This window comes from Schistocerca gregaria, chromosome 1 (assembly GCF_023897955.1).
Source record: "Schistocerca gregaria isolate iqSchGreg1 chromosome 1, iqSchGreg1.2, whole genome shotgun sequence".
Lineage (NCBI taxonomy): Eukaryota > Metazoa > Arthropoda > Insecta > Orthoptera > Acrididae > Schistocerca > Schistocerca gregaria.
The window spans coordinates 640896165-640915589 of NC_064920.1; the positions used below are offsets into that span (position 1 = coordinate 640896165).

General features: G+C 36.3%; 1 protein-coding gene across 5 annotated transcripts in view; it reads right to left on the reverse strand.

The window, feature by feature from the left end:
* The window catches only part of LOC126360585 (collagen alpha chain CG42342-like), a 1334941-nt gene that overhangs the window by 226054 nt on the left and 1089462 nt on the right, over positions 1-19425 (reverse strand). For all 5 annotated transcript variants that reach the window (XM_050007726.1, XM_050007725.1, XM_050007724.1 and 2 more), the window contains one exon: positions 11148-11183. In XM_050007726.1, coding sequence (XP_049863683.1) covers positions 11148-11183 — 36 coding nt within the window. The remainder of the gene's footprint in view (positions 1-11147; positions 11184-19425) is intronic.

Consider the following 19425-nt stretch of genomic DNA (forward strand, 5'->3'; position numbering starts at 1 on the left):
ACCACAGCACACTGTCACAACCAAATAAATAGTAATGAACTGCACTGGCAACAGAGTCCACTTCTTGGTATTGCGTAGAGGAAGAGATTTTTATCACTAACATCCAGTTCTTTCTACTAAACTGCTGCAAACTTAAATGGAAGCATTTATGCTCTAAATACTGTCATCTTCTTGATTGTAGTGTTACTAGACGATGTCTGATAAAAGAAATCATTATCATAAAGGGGGCCAGAAATACTGAAGATATCTGGACTGAAAAAAGGTCATCTCAAGTTTCTTGTCAATTATGAGCTTCATGCTCACTTCATAACAATGTTAATAGAATAATAAACATTTAAAAACTTGAAAATAAAACTGTGATCACTGAGTACCAGCTCAGTATTATATCAGCCAACTCTGCATCCAATTACCATGGAGGACAGCTGCAGTGGACTACTCTCGGAGAACTCATCATGGAATTAGTAGAAAAAAACTTTTGGCTTCACTAAAGAAAGAAAGGAAAAAGAAGCCGAGATTGGTTTTATTAAGCCTATACAAAATTTTTAGCCCTCATTAATGCCAAAAGACACTCTGCCGCTACTCAGAATTCATCCTTTAATGGCTAGAATTGTGAGGGAAGACAAATCACCAGAATCTAGTCAGGCCTCGCTGGAGTGATAACACTGCCTCTCATCAAATCACCAAAGTTAAGCACTGTCATGCTGGGCCAGGACTTGGATGGTGAACTCAGCCCTTGTGAGGCAAACTAAGGAGCAACTTGATTGAGAAGTAGTGGTTCAGGTCTCGTAAACTGACATTTTGTCAGGAGATGAGTGTGCTGACCACTTAACCCCTCCACATTCGCATCCAGTGACTCCTGTGGGCTGAGGATGCCATGGTGTTTGGGCCATCATGGCCTGTTTGGGCAGAGTTAAGTTTTTTAAGAGAGTTTTTATGTAGAATACATTCCTGTAAACAATGACTGAGAAGTGTATAATTTTTATGTGCTGCATTGTCAATGACCTACATAATATTAGTGAGAAAGCAGTTGAATTGGCAAATGAAAGTTATTTGAGAAATTTAGAAATGCTGAAAGTTTCATGAACAAAAATCCCAGTGTCGTCTACGTATTTTGTGTAAAAGGGTACACCACGGCCGATTCAATTAACAGATTTCAGAGGAACTCCCTTCAATGTCCCATGGAGTTTGCATCCAGCTGAAGTGGAATTTGTTTTAAAAAGAAACTAACTGTCTGTTTTATGTTAAAGATGAAAATTTTGAATTTCTTTGAAACATAGGACAGAAACAACAATTGTGGTGAAAGACTTGCACAGGACACAACAGAGGAAGGATGAATGGAGAGATATCAAATGAAGACATTTCTGCTCTCTTGGAGAACTACACTCTGTAGATGCAAAATGTCACACTGACCTCTAAAAATAGTTTTTCATACATTAAGTATGTATACTTTAAAAAGAGGACATCCTGAGGATGAAGCAGATATTCAGTTGGTCAAAGTGACATGACACATGCCAATTCACCTTATACAAACTGCTGGAGGAAGTTTCTGGTACAATACCCCATATGTATGTGGACTGCATAGTTTACTGCACAATTTGCACCAGAAAATTTGTTGTGTGTTTTTGTAGATAGTGTAATTTTTTTTTAAATTGTGTGTGGTATTCTTAAAAGAGGAGAGATGAAAAAGCAGAAGGGAGAGAATCATAAAAGCAGCTGCCACAATAACAATGGATCCCATGGCTACATTACTGCCATTCATTCTCTATCATGTATATCTCCTATAATACATGCCGTCACACTCATCATTCACAGCAAATTTAGATCAAGAAATCTAATCAACCTACTTACTGGTTTGGGACTCAGCGACACTTACCAAGAAGTGCATCAGCTGGAGCAGCCAACTGTTTACTGTACTACAGAGCATTCCCCAAGTGTTTTATGCTTTCAATGTGTATTTCACAATGCTGATTTCATTACACCCACTACAAGTGGCTGGAATACTTTTCGCACAATGAGAGGAATTACATCCATCACCCCACCCTTACCTCCACAATATGAAGTGATCCACAGGCTTAAATTGGCTCCCTCTGCAACAGCAGTAGGTCATCTAGGTGTTGAAGAATGTTAGATACTTGAAAAATGGATAAGCAATACATTATGGCAGATTACTGTTTAGTACTTCAACATGATCAGTCCCATTCCATATCTGTATTTCATGTAGTGTTAACACATTTTTTAAAAATAAGCATCCCTGGGCATGTCTGCACACTGTGCCACCAGTGATGTATAACACATGCTGTGGAATGATCAGTATAACTTCATGAAACACCATGTAGTTTCTCATTGTGTTGAAGTGGGGTAGAGTGATTGGGGTCTCACCAGCTCACTTTCCACTTCGTGGACCTAGGAGGGAGCCTTGTGTGTTGATTAAACCCACTGGTAACAAATTTAGCAGCTCACCTCTGAACTGCTTTAAAGTTTTCTCATAATCAAATGAGGTAGACATTCCAAACATTCAGGTAGCACTCAAGAATGGGTTGCACTAGTGTACTGTATTTGGTCTCCTTCACAGAACAACCACACTTTCCTAAAATTCTCCCAATAAACTGAAGTCAAACATTTGCCTTCTCTACTACCATCCATATGAGCTTGTCACATTTCATACTACTTTGCAGTGTTATGCCTAGATATTTAATCAATATTACTGTGCCAAACAGTACACTGTATGTGGTATTTGAACATTATAGGATTGATTTTCAGACTCGTCTGCATTAAATCATATTTTTCTACATTTCCAGCAAGCTGCTCTTCATTACACAAATTAGAAATTTTTTCTAAGTCACCTTGTATCCTCCTACAGTCTCTCAAGATAACACCTTCCCATACACCACAGCACCATCAGCAGACAGTTGCATATTGCTGCTCATTCTATCCATCAAATTACTTACACATAGAGAGAATAAGAGTAGTCCTATCACACTTCCCTGAGACACTCCTGACAATACCCTTTTCTCTGATGAACACTATCTGTTGAGGAAAATATACTGGGTTCTATTACTTAATAAACCCCCCATTCCCCCCACCACCACCACCTCCATGAACCATGGACCATGGACATTGCCATTGGTGGGGAGGCTTGCGTGCCTCAATGATACAGATAGCCATACCGTAGGTGCAACCACAACGGAGGGGTATCTGTTGAGACGCCAGACAAACGTGTGGTTCCTGAAGAGGGGATGCATATTTTTAGTAGTTGCAGGGGCAACAGTCTGGATGATTGACTGATCTGGCCTTGTAACACTAACCAAAATGGCCTTGCCATGCTGGTACTGCGAACAGCTGAAAGCAAGGGGAAACTACGGCCGTAATTTTTCCCGAGGACATGCAGCTTTACTGTATAATTAAATGATGATGGCGTCCTCTTGGGTAAAATATTCCAGAGGTAAAATAGTCCCCCATTTGAAACTCCGGGCAGGGACTACTCAAGAGGAAGTCGTTATCAGGAGAAAGAAAACTGGCGTTCTACGGATCGGAGTGTGGAATGTCAGATCCCTTAATTGGGCAGGTAGGTTAGAAAATTTAAAAAGGGAAATGGATAGGTTAAAGATAGATATATAGTGTTATAAATACAAAATCAAATGGGGGTAACCCAGGCGTAGGTTTAATAATGAATTTAATAAGTAGGAGTGCGGGTAAGCTACTACAAACAGCATAGTGAATGAATTATTGAGGCCAAGATAGACACGAAGTCCACACCTACTACAGTAGTACAAGTTTATATGCCAACTAGCTCTGCAGATGACGAAGAAATTGATAAAATGTATGATGAGACAAAAGAAATTATTCAGGTAGTGAAGGGAGATGAAAATTTAATAGTTATGGGTGACTGGAATTCGACAGTAGGAAAAGGAAGAGAAGGAAACGTAGTGGGTGAATATGGATTGGGGCTAAGAAATGAAAGAGGAACCCGCCTGGTAGAAGGTTTCAGATAGATTATATAATGGTAAGACAGAGATTCAGAAACCAGATTTTAAATTGTAAGACATTTCCAGGGGCAGATGTGGACTCTGGCCACAATCTATTGGTTATGAACTGTAGATTGAAACTGAAGAAACTGCAAAAAGGTGGGAATTTAAGGAGATGGGACCTGGATAAACTGAAAGAACCAGAGGTTCTACAGTGTTTCAGGCAGAACATAAGGGAACAATTGACAGGAATGGGGGAAAGAAATACAGTAGTAGAAGAATGGGTGGCTTTGAGGGATGAAATAGTGAAGGCAGCAGAGGATCAAGTAGGTAAAAAGACGAGGGCTAGTAGAAATCCTTGGGTAACAGAAGATATACTGAATTTAATTGATGAAAGGAGAAAATCCAAATTGCAGTAAGTGAAGCAGGCAAAAAATAATACAAACGTCTCAAAAATGAGATCAACAGGAAGTGCAAAATGGCTAAGCAGGGATGGCTAGAGGACAAATGTAAGGATGTAGAGGCTTGTCTCAAGAGGGGTAAGATAGATACAACCTACAGGAAAATTAAAGACACCTTTGGAGAAAAGAGAACCACTTGCATGAATCTCAAGAGCTCAGATGGAAACCCAGTTCTAAGCAAAGAAGAGAAAGCAGAAGGTGGAAGGAGTATATAGAGTCTATACAGGGGCGATGTACTTGAGGACAATATTATGGAAATGAATGAGGAGGTAGATGAAGATGAAATGGGAGATATTATACTGCGTGAAGAGTTTTACAGAGCACTGAAAGACCTAAGTCAAAACAAGGCCTCGGGTGTAGACAACATTCCATTACAACTACTCACAGCCTTGGGAGAGCCAGTCCTGACAAAACTCTACCATCTGGAGAGCAAGATGTATGAGACAGGCGAAATTCCCTCAGACTTCAAGAAGAATATAATAATTCTAATCACAAAGAAAGCATGTGTTGACAGATGTGAAAATTACTTAACTATCAGTTTAATAAGTCACAGCTGCAAAATACTAATGCGAATTCTTTACAGACGAATGGAAAAACTGCTAGAAGCTGACCTTAGCGAAGATCAGTTTGGATTCCACAGAAATGTTGGAACACATGAGGCAATACTGACCCTATGACTTATCTTAGAAAATAGATTAAGGAAAGGCAAACCTACGTTTCTAGTATTTGTAGACTTAGAGAAAGCTTTTGACAGTGTAGACTGGAATACTCTCTTTCAAATTCTAAAGGTGGCAGGGGTAAAATGCAGGGAGCGAAAGGTTATTTACAATTTGTACAGAAAGCAGATGGCAGTTATAAGAGTTGAATTACATGAAAGGGAAGCACTGGTTGGGAAGGGAGTGAGACAGGGTTGTAGCCTCTCCCTGATGCTACTCAATCTGTATATTGAGCAAGCAGTAAAGGAAACAAATGAAAAGTTTGGAGTAGGTATTAAAATCCATGCAGAAGAAATAAAAACTTTGAGGTTCGCTATGACATTGTAATTCTGTCAGAGACAGCAAAGGACTTGGAAGAGCAGTTGAATGGAACGGACAGTGTCTTGAAAGGAGGGTATAAGAATAACATCAACAAAAGCAAAACAAGGATAATGAAATGTAGTCGAATTAAGTTGGGTGATGCTGAGGGAATTAGATTAGCATATGAGACACGTAAAGTAGTAACTGAGTTTTGTTGTTTGGGGAGCAAAATAACTGATGATAGTCAAAGTAGAGAGTATATGAAATGACAAGGAAAGCGTTTCTGAAGAAGAGAAATTTGTTAATATCGAATATAGATTTAAGTGTCAGGAAGTCTATTCCGAAAGTATTTGTATCGAGTGTAGCCATGTATGGAAGTGGAATATGGATGATAAATAGTTTAGACAAGAAGAGAATAGAAGTTTTCGAAATATTGTGCTACTGAAGAATGCTGAAGATTAGATGGATAGATCACATAACTAATGAGGAGATATTGAATAGAATTGGGGAGAAGAGGAGTTTGTGGCACAACTTGACCAGAAGAAGGGATCGGTTGGTAGGACATGTTCTGAGGCATCAAGGGATCACCAATTTAGTACTGGAGGGCAGCATGCAGGGTAATAATCATAGAGGGAGACCAAGAGATGAATACACTAAACAGATTCAGAAGCATGTAGTTTGCAGTAAGTACTGGGAGATCAAGAAGCTTGCACAGGATAGAGTAGCATGGAGAGCTGCATCAAACCAGTCTCAGGACTGAAGACCACAACGACTACAACAATTACTTAATAAGTCTTCCAGCCTCTCACATATCTGCGAACCTATTCCATATGCCCATAACTTTGTAAACAGTCTGCAGTGTGGCACTGTATTAAATGCTTTCCAGAAACTAAGAATATGGAATCTGTGTGTTGCCCTCCATTCATGATTCACAGGATATCATACAGAGAAAGGCATGCTTTCTAAATCCATGCTGATTTGTGGACAGAAGTTCTTTCATCTCATGGAAATTTATTATATTCTGAATGTGGACATGTTCAAGAATTCAGCAGCAAACCAATATTAAGGTTCCTGATCTGTAACTTTTTCAAGACAGTTCTTCTGCCCTTCTTCTGTATGGGAGTCATTTTTGCTTTTTTGCAACCACTTGGGACTTTGCACTAAGTGAGAGTTTCACAACAGATGCAAGTTAAGTAAGAGTTCTATGTCATAGAGTAAGCCCTGTAAAACAAAACTGGGAATCCATCTGTACCTGGCAACTTATTTGTTTTCAGCTCAATCAGTTGCTTTTCTATACCAAAGATGCCTATTACCTTGTCCACAATACAGGATTCTGTTAGGACGGTGAAATGACGCACAGTTCTATAATTCTCCTGTGTGAATGATTTCTTAAATGTGAGATTTAAAACTTTAACTTTCCTTTTTCTTCTATTGTCACATCAAATTGGTCAAAGAGTGATGGGCTAGAAGCCTTCAATTTGCTTAGTGATTTTAAATGGGATCAGAATTTTCTTGGGTTTTTCATAAAGATCTTCAGCTAAGGTATGATGTTCACAGTTGTTGAATACTACATGCATCAACGGATGTGTGAATTTCTAGTAACTTTTGCCTGTCGTCGTTCACAAGTTCTTTTTTGAAGTGAGAGTGTAACAGTCTCTGCTCCCTCAGCAATTTAAGAATTTTGTTATTAAACCACTATCGATCTTTTCTGTCCTTAATCTTTTACTTGACACATACTTCTCCAAGGCACAATTTAAAATCCATTTAAACCTTGCCCATAATTCCTCTACTTGTATCATATTGGAACTAAATGATGTCCATTTTTTTCATGCTGATTATCTTGGAGAAGGTCAATCTGCTTGAGGTGTCTCACCACATTTAGCTCAGATTATGTTCTAAGATTCTATAACAGGTGGATGTCAGTGACACTGGAAAACAAGGAATGATGATCAGGGTTTAACATCCCATCAATGACTAAGCCATTAGACAAAGAGGACAATCTTCCAATAGATAGTAATGAGAGACAAAGTTGGCAATAACCTTTCAAAGGAGCCAACCCAATATTCGCCTTAAGTTATGTACCAAAATCATGGAAAACCGAATATGAAATCAGTGTCCTACCACCAGACCATCTCCCTCAGTAATAATTTTATGGATCAATTTTGATTTCATGCTTGTAGTTGGGTGTGACATATTCTGCCTTCCAACTACTAGGAATGGTTTCTTGTTCAAGGGATCTATGATACAGTACAGTTAAAAGAGGTGCTAATCAGTTGCAAACTCTTTACAGAGAATCTGATAAGATTTTCAACAGGCGCTGGTGTCTTGTTCTGTTTTAATAATTTCAGTTGTTTTTCAACACCACTGACACTAATAAATAAATCACTCCTCTTTGAAGCTGTGCAAGAATGAAACTGGGGATGTACTCCTGGATTATCTTTCGTAAGGGAACATTTGAAAATGGAGTTCCACATTTCTGTTTTTTCTTTCATTAACCTCAGTTTCAGTTCCTGTGTCATCCACAAGTGTTTGTGAACTAACTTTGTTGCCAAAGACAGCCTTTTCATACGACCAGACTTACTTTGTGTTTTGTGAGATATCAACGTCATCAACAGGATTCCTTTCTAGCAAGATCTTCAACAAAATTCAGCTGTGATAGCCATCGATGGCTTTGTACATTGCCCTACTGAAAGCCAAATGTATCTCATTTAGCATCTCCCTATCTACAGCCCTATTCCTTGTTTTAATCCTATTGTACATTAGTTTGTCCGCAGCTCGTAGTCTCATAGTAGCGTTCTCGTTTCCCGAGCCTGGGGTCTCGGGTTCGATTTCCGGTGGGGTCAGGGATTTTCACTGCCTCAAGACGATTGGGTGTTGTGTTGTCTTCATCATCATCATTCATCCCCATTATGGTCAGAGGAAGGCAATGGCAAACCACCTCCACTAGGACCTTGCCTAGTACAGTGGTGCAGGTCTCCCGCATCGTCCCCTACGCTCTTTCATGGAATATGTGACTTCATCATCATCACATTAGTTTATGTTTCTTGAGAAGTCTATTTACAGAGTGTCCCTCCCATCACAAACTGTTCTAAAAGGTACATATATATTCTGTGCTTGGTTAACTATTTTTTGAACTTGAGCACTAGATGTAGTACATGCTCTTGCTCAGAGCTATTTGTGTCTGAGATCTTCCATGACATGTGACACACCTGCTGATTTATCTACTTCACACTGTAGGTTTCACTCTTGTAGAGTTGACAATGACATGATATTTGTGTCAAATAACAAGAAAAGAAATGCAGAGAACATCCATGATTCCTATTTTTAGTGTTCTATGTTCTTTGAAAACCTTTGACATTACATCAACAGATGTTTTGTAGGTGATTTTAAGATACTTTAATTGTCCTCCACATATTCCTAGTTCTCATTGGAGCTCACAACAGAGGTATGACTGCTGAGGTTCTGTATGAAAGTAACGCCTCAGAGGAAGTTTGAATCACAAATGGAGGTAAACAAGGCTGTAGACGTCTACATACAATTTTTTCCCTCAGCTTCGTGATCATACTTCATAACCCATCAACTACAAACAACTGCAATATGAGAATTAGATACTAGTTTCATGATGCACATTTTAATAAAGCCACACTTCACCCTAGAAGATTCACTAAATTCACTCAGGCCCAACAACAGATATGCCATTTGAGTGATTTGGTCTGACTGTGAACACTGAGAAAGCCAAGGTGCTTGCAGAACCTCTGCACTTCTATACAATATGATTAGGAACATCTGGAACAGATATATCATGTGGAAGCATTCTCCCAAAGAATTATACTCTCAAAAGGAATGTGGAAACATAATTTTCATTGGTCACATGGCTTTTCAATGCCTAACATTAGAACATTCTCACTGAAGACGTAAGTGTAACCATCATATTAATGGAGAAGTAACTGGTAGTTTCTGCCTCAACCCTGTTTTACAGATGTGAAACTTGACCTCATTAGAATTTAAAGTGCTTTGACTTCCAGGCCTTCAGAAAATTATGAAGACCAATTGGGTGAGCAAAGTAAAAGAAATTACATTTCTCTTTAAATCATGGATACATAGCATAGAAACAATAATATTTAATGACTTGCATTCAGGGATTGGCCATGTACAGCATATGAGTAATGGCAAATTTACTCAATGAACCTTCTATGGGTGGCTGAGTGAGTTGAAATGTTCACATTAGCTACTTTACATCTGATGGCTATATTTATGAATAACTGATGTATACAGCTTTAAGTACCAGGAAGACCACCACCTTCTTTAAGTTCTAGAACAGATATTCAAATATGCCAGCCTTTCAATTTTCCAGGACTAATAGGTCAGGTTTAATGATTATATTGACACCACAAGATTTAAGGACCACACAGAGCACTGTCTGTTTCAATGATAGTATAATAATACACAAAAAATAAAGATTCATAGTCCATTATTGAGGTAAAAAATATTTTCTATGTTAAATTTTAATTATTTGCTGAAGCAGAATTAACATTTCTGTGGTAACTATCTAGCATTTTAGGACTGCATATCACACAATGCTGAATTTTCTATCAAATATTACCTAATGAAATCTGTGGGTCTAGCAGTAATAAGGTGCGATCAGGATATAATTCCATCAAGGTCAGTAATACTGTACTGTTTATCATTCTCAATATACCAATACAAGAACAAATTTGCATCAACCATTAGCCTAACAGTGTTTAAGCACATTTTGGTAGAATCAGCAGTGTGCAATGCACAGAGAACATTAAATATGAAAATTCAGTGGAATTCAACAGCAAAATTAACGAATACTGATGAGTATTTGTCATACTGTTCAAATATCTACAGTCAAAACTGTTACAGGAAATAAAATAGCATAATCATGTATAACCTTAACAATGCCAAATGAAATCATATGAAACACAGAATAAATATTCAAAATTTTCCCTCCGGTTTATCTGCAAAAGACACTGCTTACAAATAACTTGTGTACTACATCTAGAAAAAGTTTATGAAAGCACATAATAGCTGGTTACAACATAAACCAGTTGGCTAAAGTGTTTATTACTCAAAAGTATAAGAGACATGAAGGAATACATCAGCTCTTACTAAAGAAACTGCTCAAAAATATGCAAAAACCACTCCACAAATGGAATATAAAATTACTCGGCAGTTTCCTACAAACCACTCACAAGCAGCATAATGTACAGACTTAAAAAGTGTTGAATACCTTGATGCATTACAAGCAGACATTTTTGAAGACATATCCATGTTAAGAAGATTAGTAAAATATAACCAAAAGAGTTGATATAAAATTATTATGCACCTTATACTTGAATTAGAATGGTACAAAAATTGAAATAGGATACTAATACACATTGAATGATCGATCAAAAGCAATGTTCTCAAAATCAGAATAACAATGGCTACTAAAATAAAGTGGTACCATAGAATAGAAGACGATTCTAAATGATTGTTGGGATTTAGCGACATTTTTAGAGGCAATGGAAGATTATTCTTACTGCAGTAATGACCTATATGATTTACAACACTACATTGATTTCAATGTGTAATTTGATTTTTTGATATTTCAACAATCATTTAAAATTACCATACAAACATAAGCAAAACTAATCTACAATTTCTAGTTAGCAATTATCCTGCAAAGTTCCTCAACTTACATATTCTGTTCCACTTCCTTCAAATGTTCCATCACCCTGAAACAGATTTTCTTTCTCAATATTTTTTCAAAACTGAATTCATATCATTTATTGAGTTTTCAAAATTATAACATTCTTGTTTTGTAAAACTAACTATAAATAAACATTACACACACGACCATGCAATATTTGTATTATAATTTCCATGCATTTACAAAAGCACTCTTCTGAGATGTATGAAATTAATGAGATATGGTAGTCAATCTATGTCAAATAATCAAAGTAATATTCTGCCAGCATGAGCAGAAAATAAAACATGGTATCAGGAGAATTGTGATTCTCCAAAAAATTAAGTACTGATTTTGTGTTAATATTTTACTCCCTGTCTGCTAGTATGTAACAAGACACATTTCATAAGTCAAAGGTATGAAAGGAGGCTGAACAAAATTAATTCTTATATAGTGAAACACAAATGTACTTTACACTCTAACATATCACTTCTCCTGTGATAGTTTTATTAACTAAATCTCTTGACCACTGGTAGTAATGTCATGTTACAGCAGTTAAAAATTTGACTGTCAACCTTTGTATGGTCAAATATCACAGTTTTGTGCATGAATGAAAATTAACATAAGTTAAAATCAATGTAGGTTATCAAGTATTACTTATAAGTAGAGATGTATGATTATATATATATCACCTAAAAGATTTAGGGTTTCTTGGGCATTAATAGTGATAGTATAGTAGAAATCAAAACTACCTGAAATTATTTTGGAGTGAAAATGTACAGAAAATGATATTATTGACAACACAAGGAGACAAAAGAACAAAAATAATTATCAATAGAGAGAATTTGGACTGTGCGTGATTGTAACTAACTATAAAGAATTAAGGTGCAGATAGTGATACTAATTTGAGAACAGGATGAGAAACATTGGTATTATGTAAGAGGAGGAGGATTTTAGGCAGCAGCATGGAAATATTATGTAGGAAGAGATGGATTAAGGGTTTTGTGTATGGTGACCTGTCCAATGCCATAACTTGGACCATAAAGAGGGAACACAGGTAGTTGTTAGAGACTTCTGAAATATTGAAATGGTAGAGAATGTAAAAAATAAAATGGATAGTGTAGTTTATTAATATTGATGGTACATAAATATCTTTCCTGCCTGAACAATGTCAAATACATATTTATTAATTTTTATTTCAACATATTTATGTTAACTCTGTTTCAAAATATCAAATTTTTAATATATATTTTGCTTCACTTTGAACTTATGGTATCGTGACAGTGTGGCATCATACACCTCTGTTTACAGTTGCCATGATGGATTAGTCAACAACCAGTGACTGTAAGTAGATGGGATCTGCACAGTCAAGAGCATTATTGGGTTTTATTGTAATACAGAAATAAAGAACTAAATATATACCTGTAATTGAGTTATCTAATTAACATACCCAAAATGGGTAATCTCCATTAAGTGTTGGTTTATAGAGGATATGCTTTGCTCACACTATTAATATTTGTATTCAGAGGAATTATCTATCCAAGAAATAATTAACATACACTGATTTATTCAAAATAAATAATGGAAGTCAAGATTTTATTTAAAAAGAATAAACATTTTGCCTCTCTGAAAAAGAAATTATCATAGAAATTATAATAACACTACAATATAGTGAAACAAAATATTATTAATCAATCTCATTGAACTTTTAATAATAGTTGGATGATACTCACCCCCAATTTAATACTTATGAAGTTTTGTTCTGCAGGTGAAAATAATTAATCTTGAAACAGTATAGCATTCTCTATTCAGAATTGTCAGCCAGGCCAGCCTAGGAGGGTAGTTTGAAAAGTTTGTGGAATTACCATCAGATGTAATAGAGAAGAACAATGAAGTTTCCTTGTAATAGTACATCATCCTTTATGAGTACAAATGTGATGCATCAGTATTCTGAATACAGGTCTATGATGTGGAGGTTTCTCTGGTTTTGTTCACATATAGTGATTTGTGAAGACGGAAAAAAAACAAGAGTTAATCAGTGATAAAGTACTTTGTAAAGAAAGGCACAAAAGGAAAGGAAATTCATTATGATTTCAGAACACACTGGGGTTGACACTGTTCCTTTGTATTCAACTGTTGCCAAATGGAGAAATGAATTTAAATTTGATTGTAATGACTGATTCATGTAGTGGCTGCATATGCAAAGGGAAGAGTACTCACTGGCCACACACGTCTGCTGGAAACAATGAATGTATCCGAGATGCTTTGACAGAGAGCGCTCAGAAGGCCACAAGATAGACAGGCTATGAACTTCAACTTCCTCAAACGCTGCTGTGGTGCATTCTGTAATGACACCTGCATATGAAGCCTTACAAGTTTCAGTTACTGCAGTAGTTGCTTCCCAGCGACCATAACAGACGGTATGAATTTTACATTTCAATTCTCAAAGATTTGGCAGGTACACTTTTTGATGACTCATCTTTCTGGGTGAATTGACATTTCATCTATTGGGTAAGTAAATCATCATACTGTAAAGATTTGAGGTTCACAAAATCCTGGCAATATTGTTAAACGTGAAAGAGACTCACCAAAACAATGTGTTTTGTGTCATTTCGGTTCACAAAGTTTATGAACCTTTCTTTTTTGTGGAAGAAATTGTGAAAGGAATATCATATCTGGACATGCTGCAAAACTGGTTGTTCGCTCAGCTTCATTATGTATATCCATACACACACACACACACACACACACACACACACACACACACACACACACACACACACTCATACACGAATACAAACACACAGAAGACAGAGTATTTGTCCCACTTATTTGTCCCTCTTATGGCAACTACTCTTCAAGATCTGAGAAATGAAATTATTAAAGCTGTCAATTCAGTAAATGGGGACCTGATGTTTCATCTGTGGTTACACTTTAATTAAAAGGAGATAGATACTCTCTTATCTTTCAGAAAGTGTGAGCTACTTCCATTGGAACATTCATGAATACCTGACTGCTGGTCTATATCTACATCTACATGGTTACTCCTCAATTCACACTTAAGCGCCTGGCAGAGGGTTCATCGAATCATTTTCATACTACATCTCTACCATTATACTCTTGAATGGTGTTTGGGAAAAAGGAACACCTAAATCTTTCCATTCCAGCTGTGATTTCTCTTATTTCTCCCTACATAGGTAGGCGTCAACAAAATATTTTTGCATTCGGAGGAGAAAGTTGGTGATTGAAATTTCATAAATAGATATCACTGCAAAGAAAACCGCCTTTGTTTCAGTGACTGCTACCTCAACTTGCGTATCTTATCAGTAACACTCTCACCCCTCTTGTGCGATAAAATGAAATGAGCTGCTCTTCTTTGCACTTTTTAGATGTTCTCCAACATTCCCACCTGGTACAGATCCCACTCCGCACAGCAATATCCCAACAGAAAATGGACAAGTGTAATGTAGACTGTCTCTTTAGTAGGTTTGTCACATCTTCTAAGTGTTCTGCCAACAAACCGCAGTCTTTGTTTCACCCTTCCCACAATATTATCTATGTGGTCTTTCCAATTTAAGTTGCTTGTAATTGTAATACCTAGGTATTTAGTTGAATTGACAACCATTATATTTGTGTCATTTATCGTATACCCAACATTTATCAGATTTATTTTAGTACCCATGTGGATGACGTTGCACTTTCTTTGTTTAGTGCCAATTGCCACTCTTCGCACCATACAGAAATTCTCTTTAGATCATTTTGTAATTGGAATCAATTGTTTGATGATTTTACTAGACAGTAAATTATAGCGTCATCTGCAAACAATCCAAGGGGGCTGCTCAGATCATCACCTAGATCATTTCTGCAAATCAGGAACAGCAGAGGGCCTATGACACTACCTTGCAGAATGCCAGATATAACTTCTCTTCTACTCCATGATTTACCGCCCATCATTATGAACTGTGACCTCTTTGAGAGGAAATCATGAATCAAGTCACACAACTAAGATGATACTCCATATGCACACAATTTGATTAATAGTTGCTTGGGAGGAACGGGATCAAAAACCTCCTGGAAATCTGGGAATATGGAACTGATATGATATCCCTTGTCGACAGCACTCATTACTTCATGGGAATAAAGAACTAGCTGTGTTGCACAAGAGTGATATTTTCTGAATCTGTGTTGGTTATGTACCAACAATTCATTTTCTTCAAGGTGATTCATAATGTTAGAGTACAGTGTATGCTCCATAATCCTACTGCAAATTGAGGTCAGTGATATGGGTCTGTAATTCTATGGGTTACTCCTATTTCTTTTCTTGAATATAGGTGTGACCTGTGCTACTTTCCAGTATTTAGGAACAGACCTTTCGTCAAATGAGCGCTTGTATATGATATCTAAGAAAGGCACTATTGTGTCTGCATACTCGGAAAGGAAGCTGATTGGTATACCATGTAGTCCGGAAGACTTGCCTTTCTTAGTTGATTTGAGTTGTTTCACAACACCTAAGATATCTACTTTTATGTCACTCATACTAACAGCTGTTCTGGTTTTGAATTCTGGAATATTTACTTTGTCTTCTTCCATGAAGGAATTATGGAAAACTGTATTTAGTAACTCCACTTTAGTGCCACCATCATCGGTAAAATTTCCATTGCTATCGCGCAGTGACAGTATTGACTGGTTTTTGCCACTGGTGTACTTTAGAAATGACCAGAATCTCTTTAGGTTTTCTATCATATTTTGAGACAATGTTTCATTGTGGAACTTACTAAAAGCATCTCGCATTCATGTCCACTCTAAATTTCGAGCTTCTGTGAATCCTAGCCAGTCTTGGGGGTTTTGCATTCTTCTGAATTTGGCATGCTTTTTTTGTTGTTTCTGCAACAGTGTTCTGACGTGTTTTGTGTATCATGGTGGATCAGTCCCGTCTCTTATTAACTTATGTGGCATTAATCTATCTGTTGCTGTTGATTCTGTATCTTTGAATTTGAGCCATATCTTGTCTACACTTAGATAATTAGCTTGGAAGGAATAGAGACTCTCTCTTAGGAAGGCATCAAGTGAATTTTTATCTGCTGTTTTAAATAGATATATTTTGCATGTATTTTTAGTGGTTTTGGTTGATATGGTTCTGAGCCTCACTACAATGACCTTGAGTTCACTAATCCCTGTATCCATCATGACACTCTCTATTAGATCAGCTTTATTTGTGGCTAAGTGTTTGAAGCTGTGTTCTATCGGAAAGTTGGATTTTTTTCATGTATGCAATGTATCCATTCATACAATCTTTCATCCCATTCTGCAAATCACATAGAGAAGGGTAAAATACAGGGACAAGGAATGAACAAATATAATCTGTGCCCTGTATCAACAATAAACTATCACTATGTCACCTAATACTACACATGTTTATGCCAGCAAAATTAAACCAATTAGAAAGAAACCTGCTATTGTATATCATCAGTTGTTGTCGTTTACCTTCTGCTGTAAGGTTAACATTTACTTGATTACATATGTATTTTGAAAGTGAACAGTTACCTTCACTTGCAAACAGATAATACCATTTGCATTACAACACATCATGTAGATTTACAATAAACACTGTAACTTGCAGGACGGCTAACAGAACTTTTTAATCCTTGAATATAAGATGCCCAGAAAATTTGTACATTGTTTTGTTAATTAATTATGTTCTTAACTTTCTTTCAAATTGATAGTGACTCCCAATATCCTGCTTTATGTTACCCATAAGCTTGTTGAAAAACTTTGCAATGGAACACAAAATTCCACTCTGATCCCTAGACACTAAGGTAAAGTCTATATGAAAATAATTTTTGTGTCTTGTTGTCAACATGTAGAGCATGGTTCAGCTAAAACTAATTTTTACTGTCAATAACAAAAATCACTAAGGAGTACATGTAGTTCAAAGTTGAAGTAACTGTTCCCAGAACCCTCAAAAAAGACATGTTTACCTGCTTGACACACTATTCTTACAACTCATTTCTGCTGAAAAAGACTGTAGTTATATTAGGTCTAATATCCAAAAATTCCATAATAAAACAGGGAGTAAAACAGCTAAATAGGTCAACACACTTGTCTTTATCTCAACACAATGAGAGATACTTCTATGAGCAAAATATGATTAACACAGCCTCATTATTTGTTTATCTAGTGTTGACTCCATTTTAACTTGTTGTTTGGTAGACTCCAAGGAATTATACACAGTGTATTTTATTTAGTGTATGACCATTAATGTCCACTTCTTGTGCTAAAAAGTCATTTTTGCTTTTTTGAAACATAAATCATCATCATGAACCAATTGTAAGACTGTTTGGCTATAAGCTGCATTAAAGCTGAGTTTTAATTTTTGATTGCCATGTTTCTTTTGTCAGTTAACAGTCTTTTAACTGCTGTGGCTAGGTCAACACTCCTTAATTTACATAAAGGCCTTCCAGCTATCAAATTTCATTAATAAGGAATTAAATATAATAGTGATTTTCATCCTTTAATGGTGAATGTTATTTATAATTTCTAAAGTAATGCTGCGATGGAGTGGGCTGACTCCCACCACTCAACTCTGTATGTACTACTGTTTCATGTAAGGTCTATATTAAATTTTTGCTGATTTTCTTTCAAAAATTCCGCTGTTAAAGTTCCTACATAAAGCACATATCACATAAATTATAAAATGGTTGAAACAAATTCACTTCACAAAACTTAATTATTCAGATGATTCAATTTGTTGTACTGGTTGTAATGACCTATTTAGTTTCATCAGAAATAATGGCCATCAAATGTTAGTGCAAATAATAAAGTTCCATACTTCTAGCCAAGGCAAAATTGTGTGAGCTAATTGGAAAATTCAGAAAGAAAGATCACTTCCAAATTGAAGAGCTATTTTTCCTCTTTTCAGGAAAATATTACATTAACCTAAACTCAATTAGTCTAAAAGATACTGTCAATTAAAGATATCACCTAGTCCAAATTTTTAGTTCCAAATATAGCCAAATTACTGTAAATTTATGGGATTTGTTGATATTCCTTCAACCACCCATTTTTTCCGTATATATTGACACCCTCATTAATGCGAATGAGTCCTCAATTAAAAACTGCTAAATTTTCAGTAACTAAAATTATTATACAAGATGAATCCTGTGGTATAAACCCAGAATTCCCATTGTGTAGGCATAAGTTAGAGCTGCATACTTTAATAGATACTATTCATGAGAAATAATACACAAACAAAATATAATAACAAAATAAATGACAAATAAAAAATGACCTTCATGACCTATAGATTTTGTAAACTATTATAAATTAATAAAGTTCAGTAATATCCACAAGCAAGTCTTTACAAGGACAATGCTTGCACCATATTCAGTCAGTCTGTCCTTAGGTTTCTGGCATCTAGTCTGTTCTTTAGCCCCTTCTTGGAAACCTTCTGAGTTGCATTTCCATTTGTGTAAACCGAGCTGAGAGAACGTGTTATATAGTAATGAGAAATAGACAATCTGAATGTGTGTTTTGGATCATTTGAACAATATCTGTTACTAACAACATTTCTGTGACTTTTTCTACTTAATTGCATGTGAAGCAACATAGGTTCACTTCATCTGTACTCTGTGAAGCTTTACTTTTTTTGAAGAAATAAGAACTACCACCCTCCACTTATGTCCATGTGTGTAAACATTATTAGAGACTGTAACAGACATGGTCATCAATGGTAGGCTCTTAGAACTGTGATTAAGGATTGGTAAACTTCCAATTTTGAAGTTTAAAAGAAACTTCTGACTATTCATTTCAAGAGTCCTACAGCAGCACTTTCGGGCAGTGATCCAGTGAAAATGTGCAGCTGCCAAGGCTTATTCCATAACAGGTAGGACTAGTTTACATGACACTGTTAACAAACAAGATTTTAGTGATAATTACTTGCATAATGGAGACAAAGGCAATGCCACAAATAAAGAAATGGAATGCAAAAGTTTATATGATGGGTTTCTGCATAGCATTTGTGCATTGTAACTACATCATGTTACATTTGACTACACTTTAAAGCACAGACTCTTATGCACTGACATCAAATATTGCAGTCCATTCCAGTGTCATAAAGACATGTTTATCAGGTATATTGGGAATATAGTATCCAGAGGAGGCATGGCTCATAGTTTTGATGCTGGGGAAGGCTGTGACAGTGATCGATAAGAACTAGGCTAGACCTTGGGCTGCACGACACATTGCCTTGTCATGAGAACCAAAATTTGTGTTTGTATTTTTATCCCTTTTTT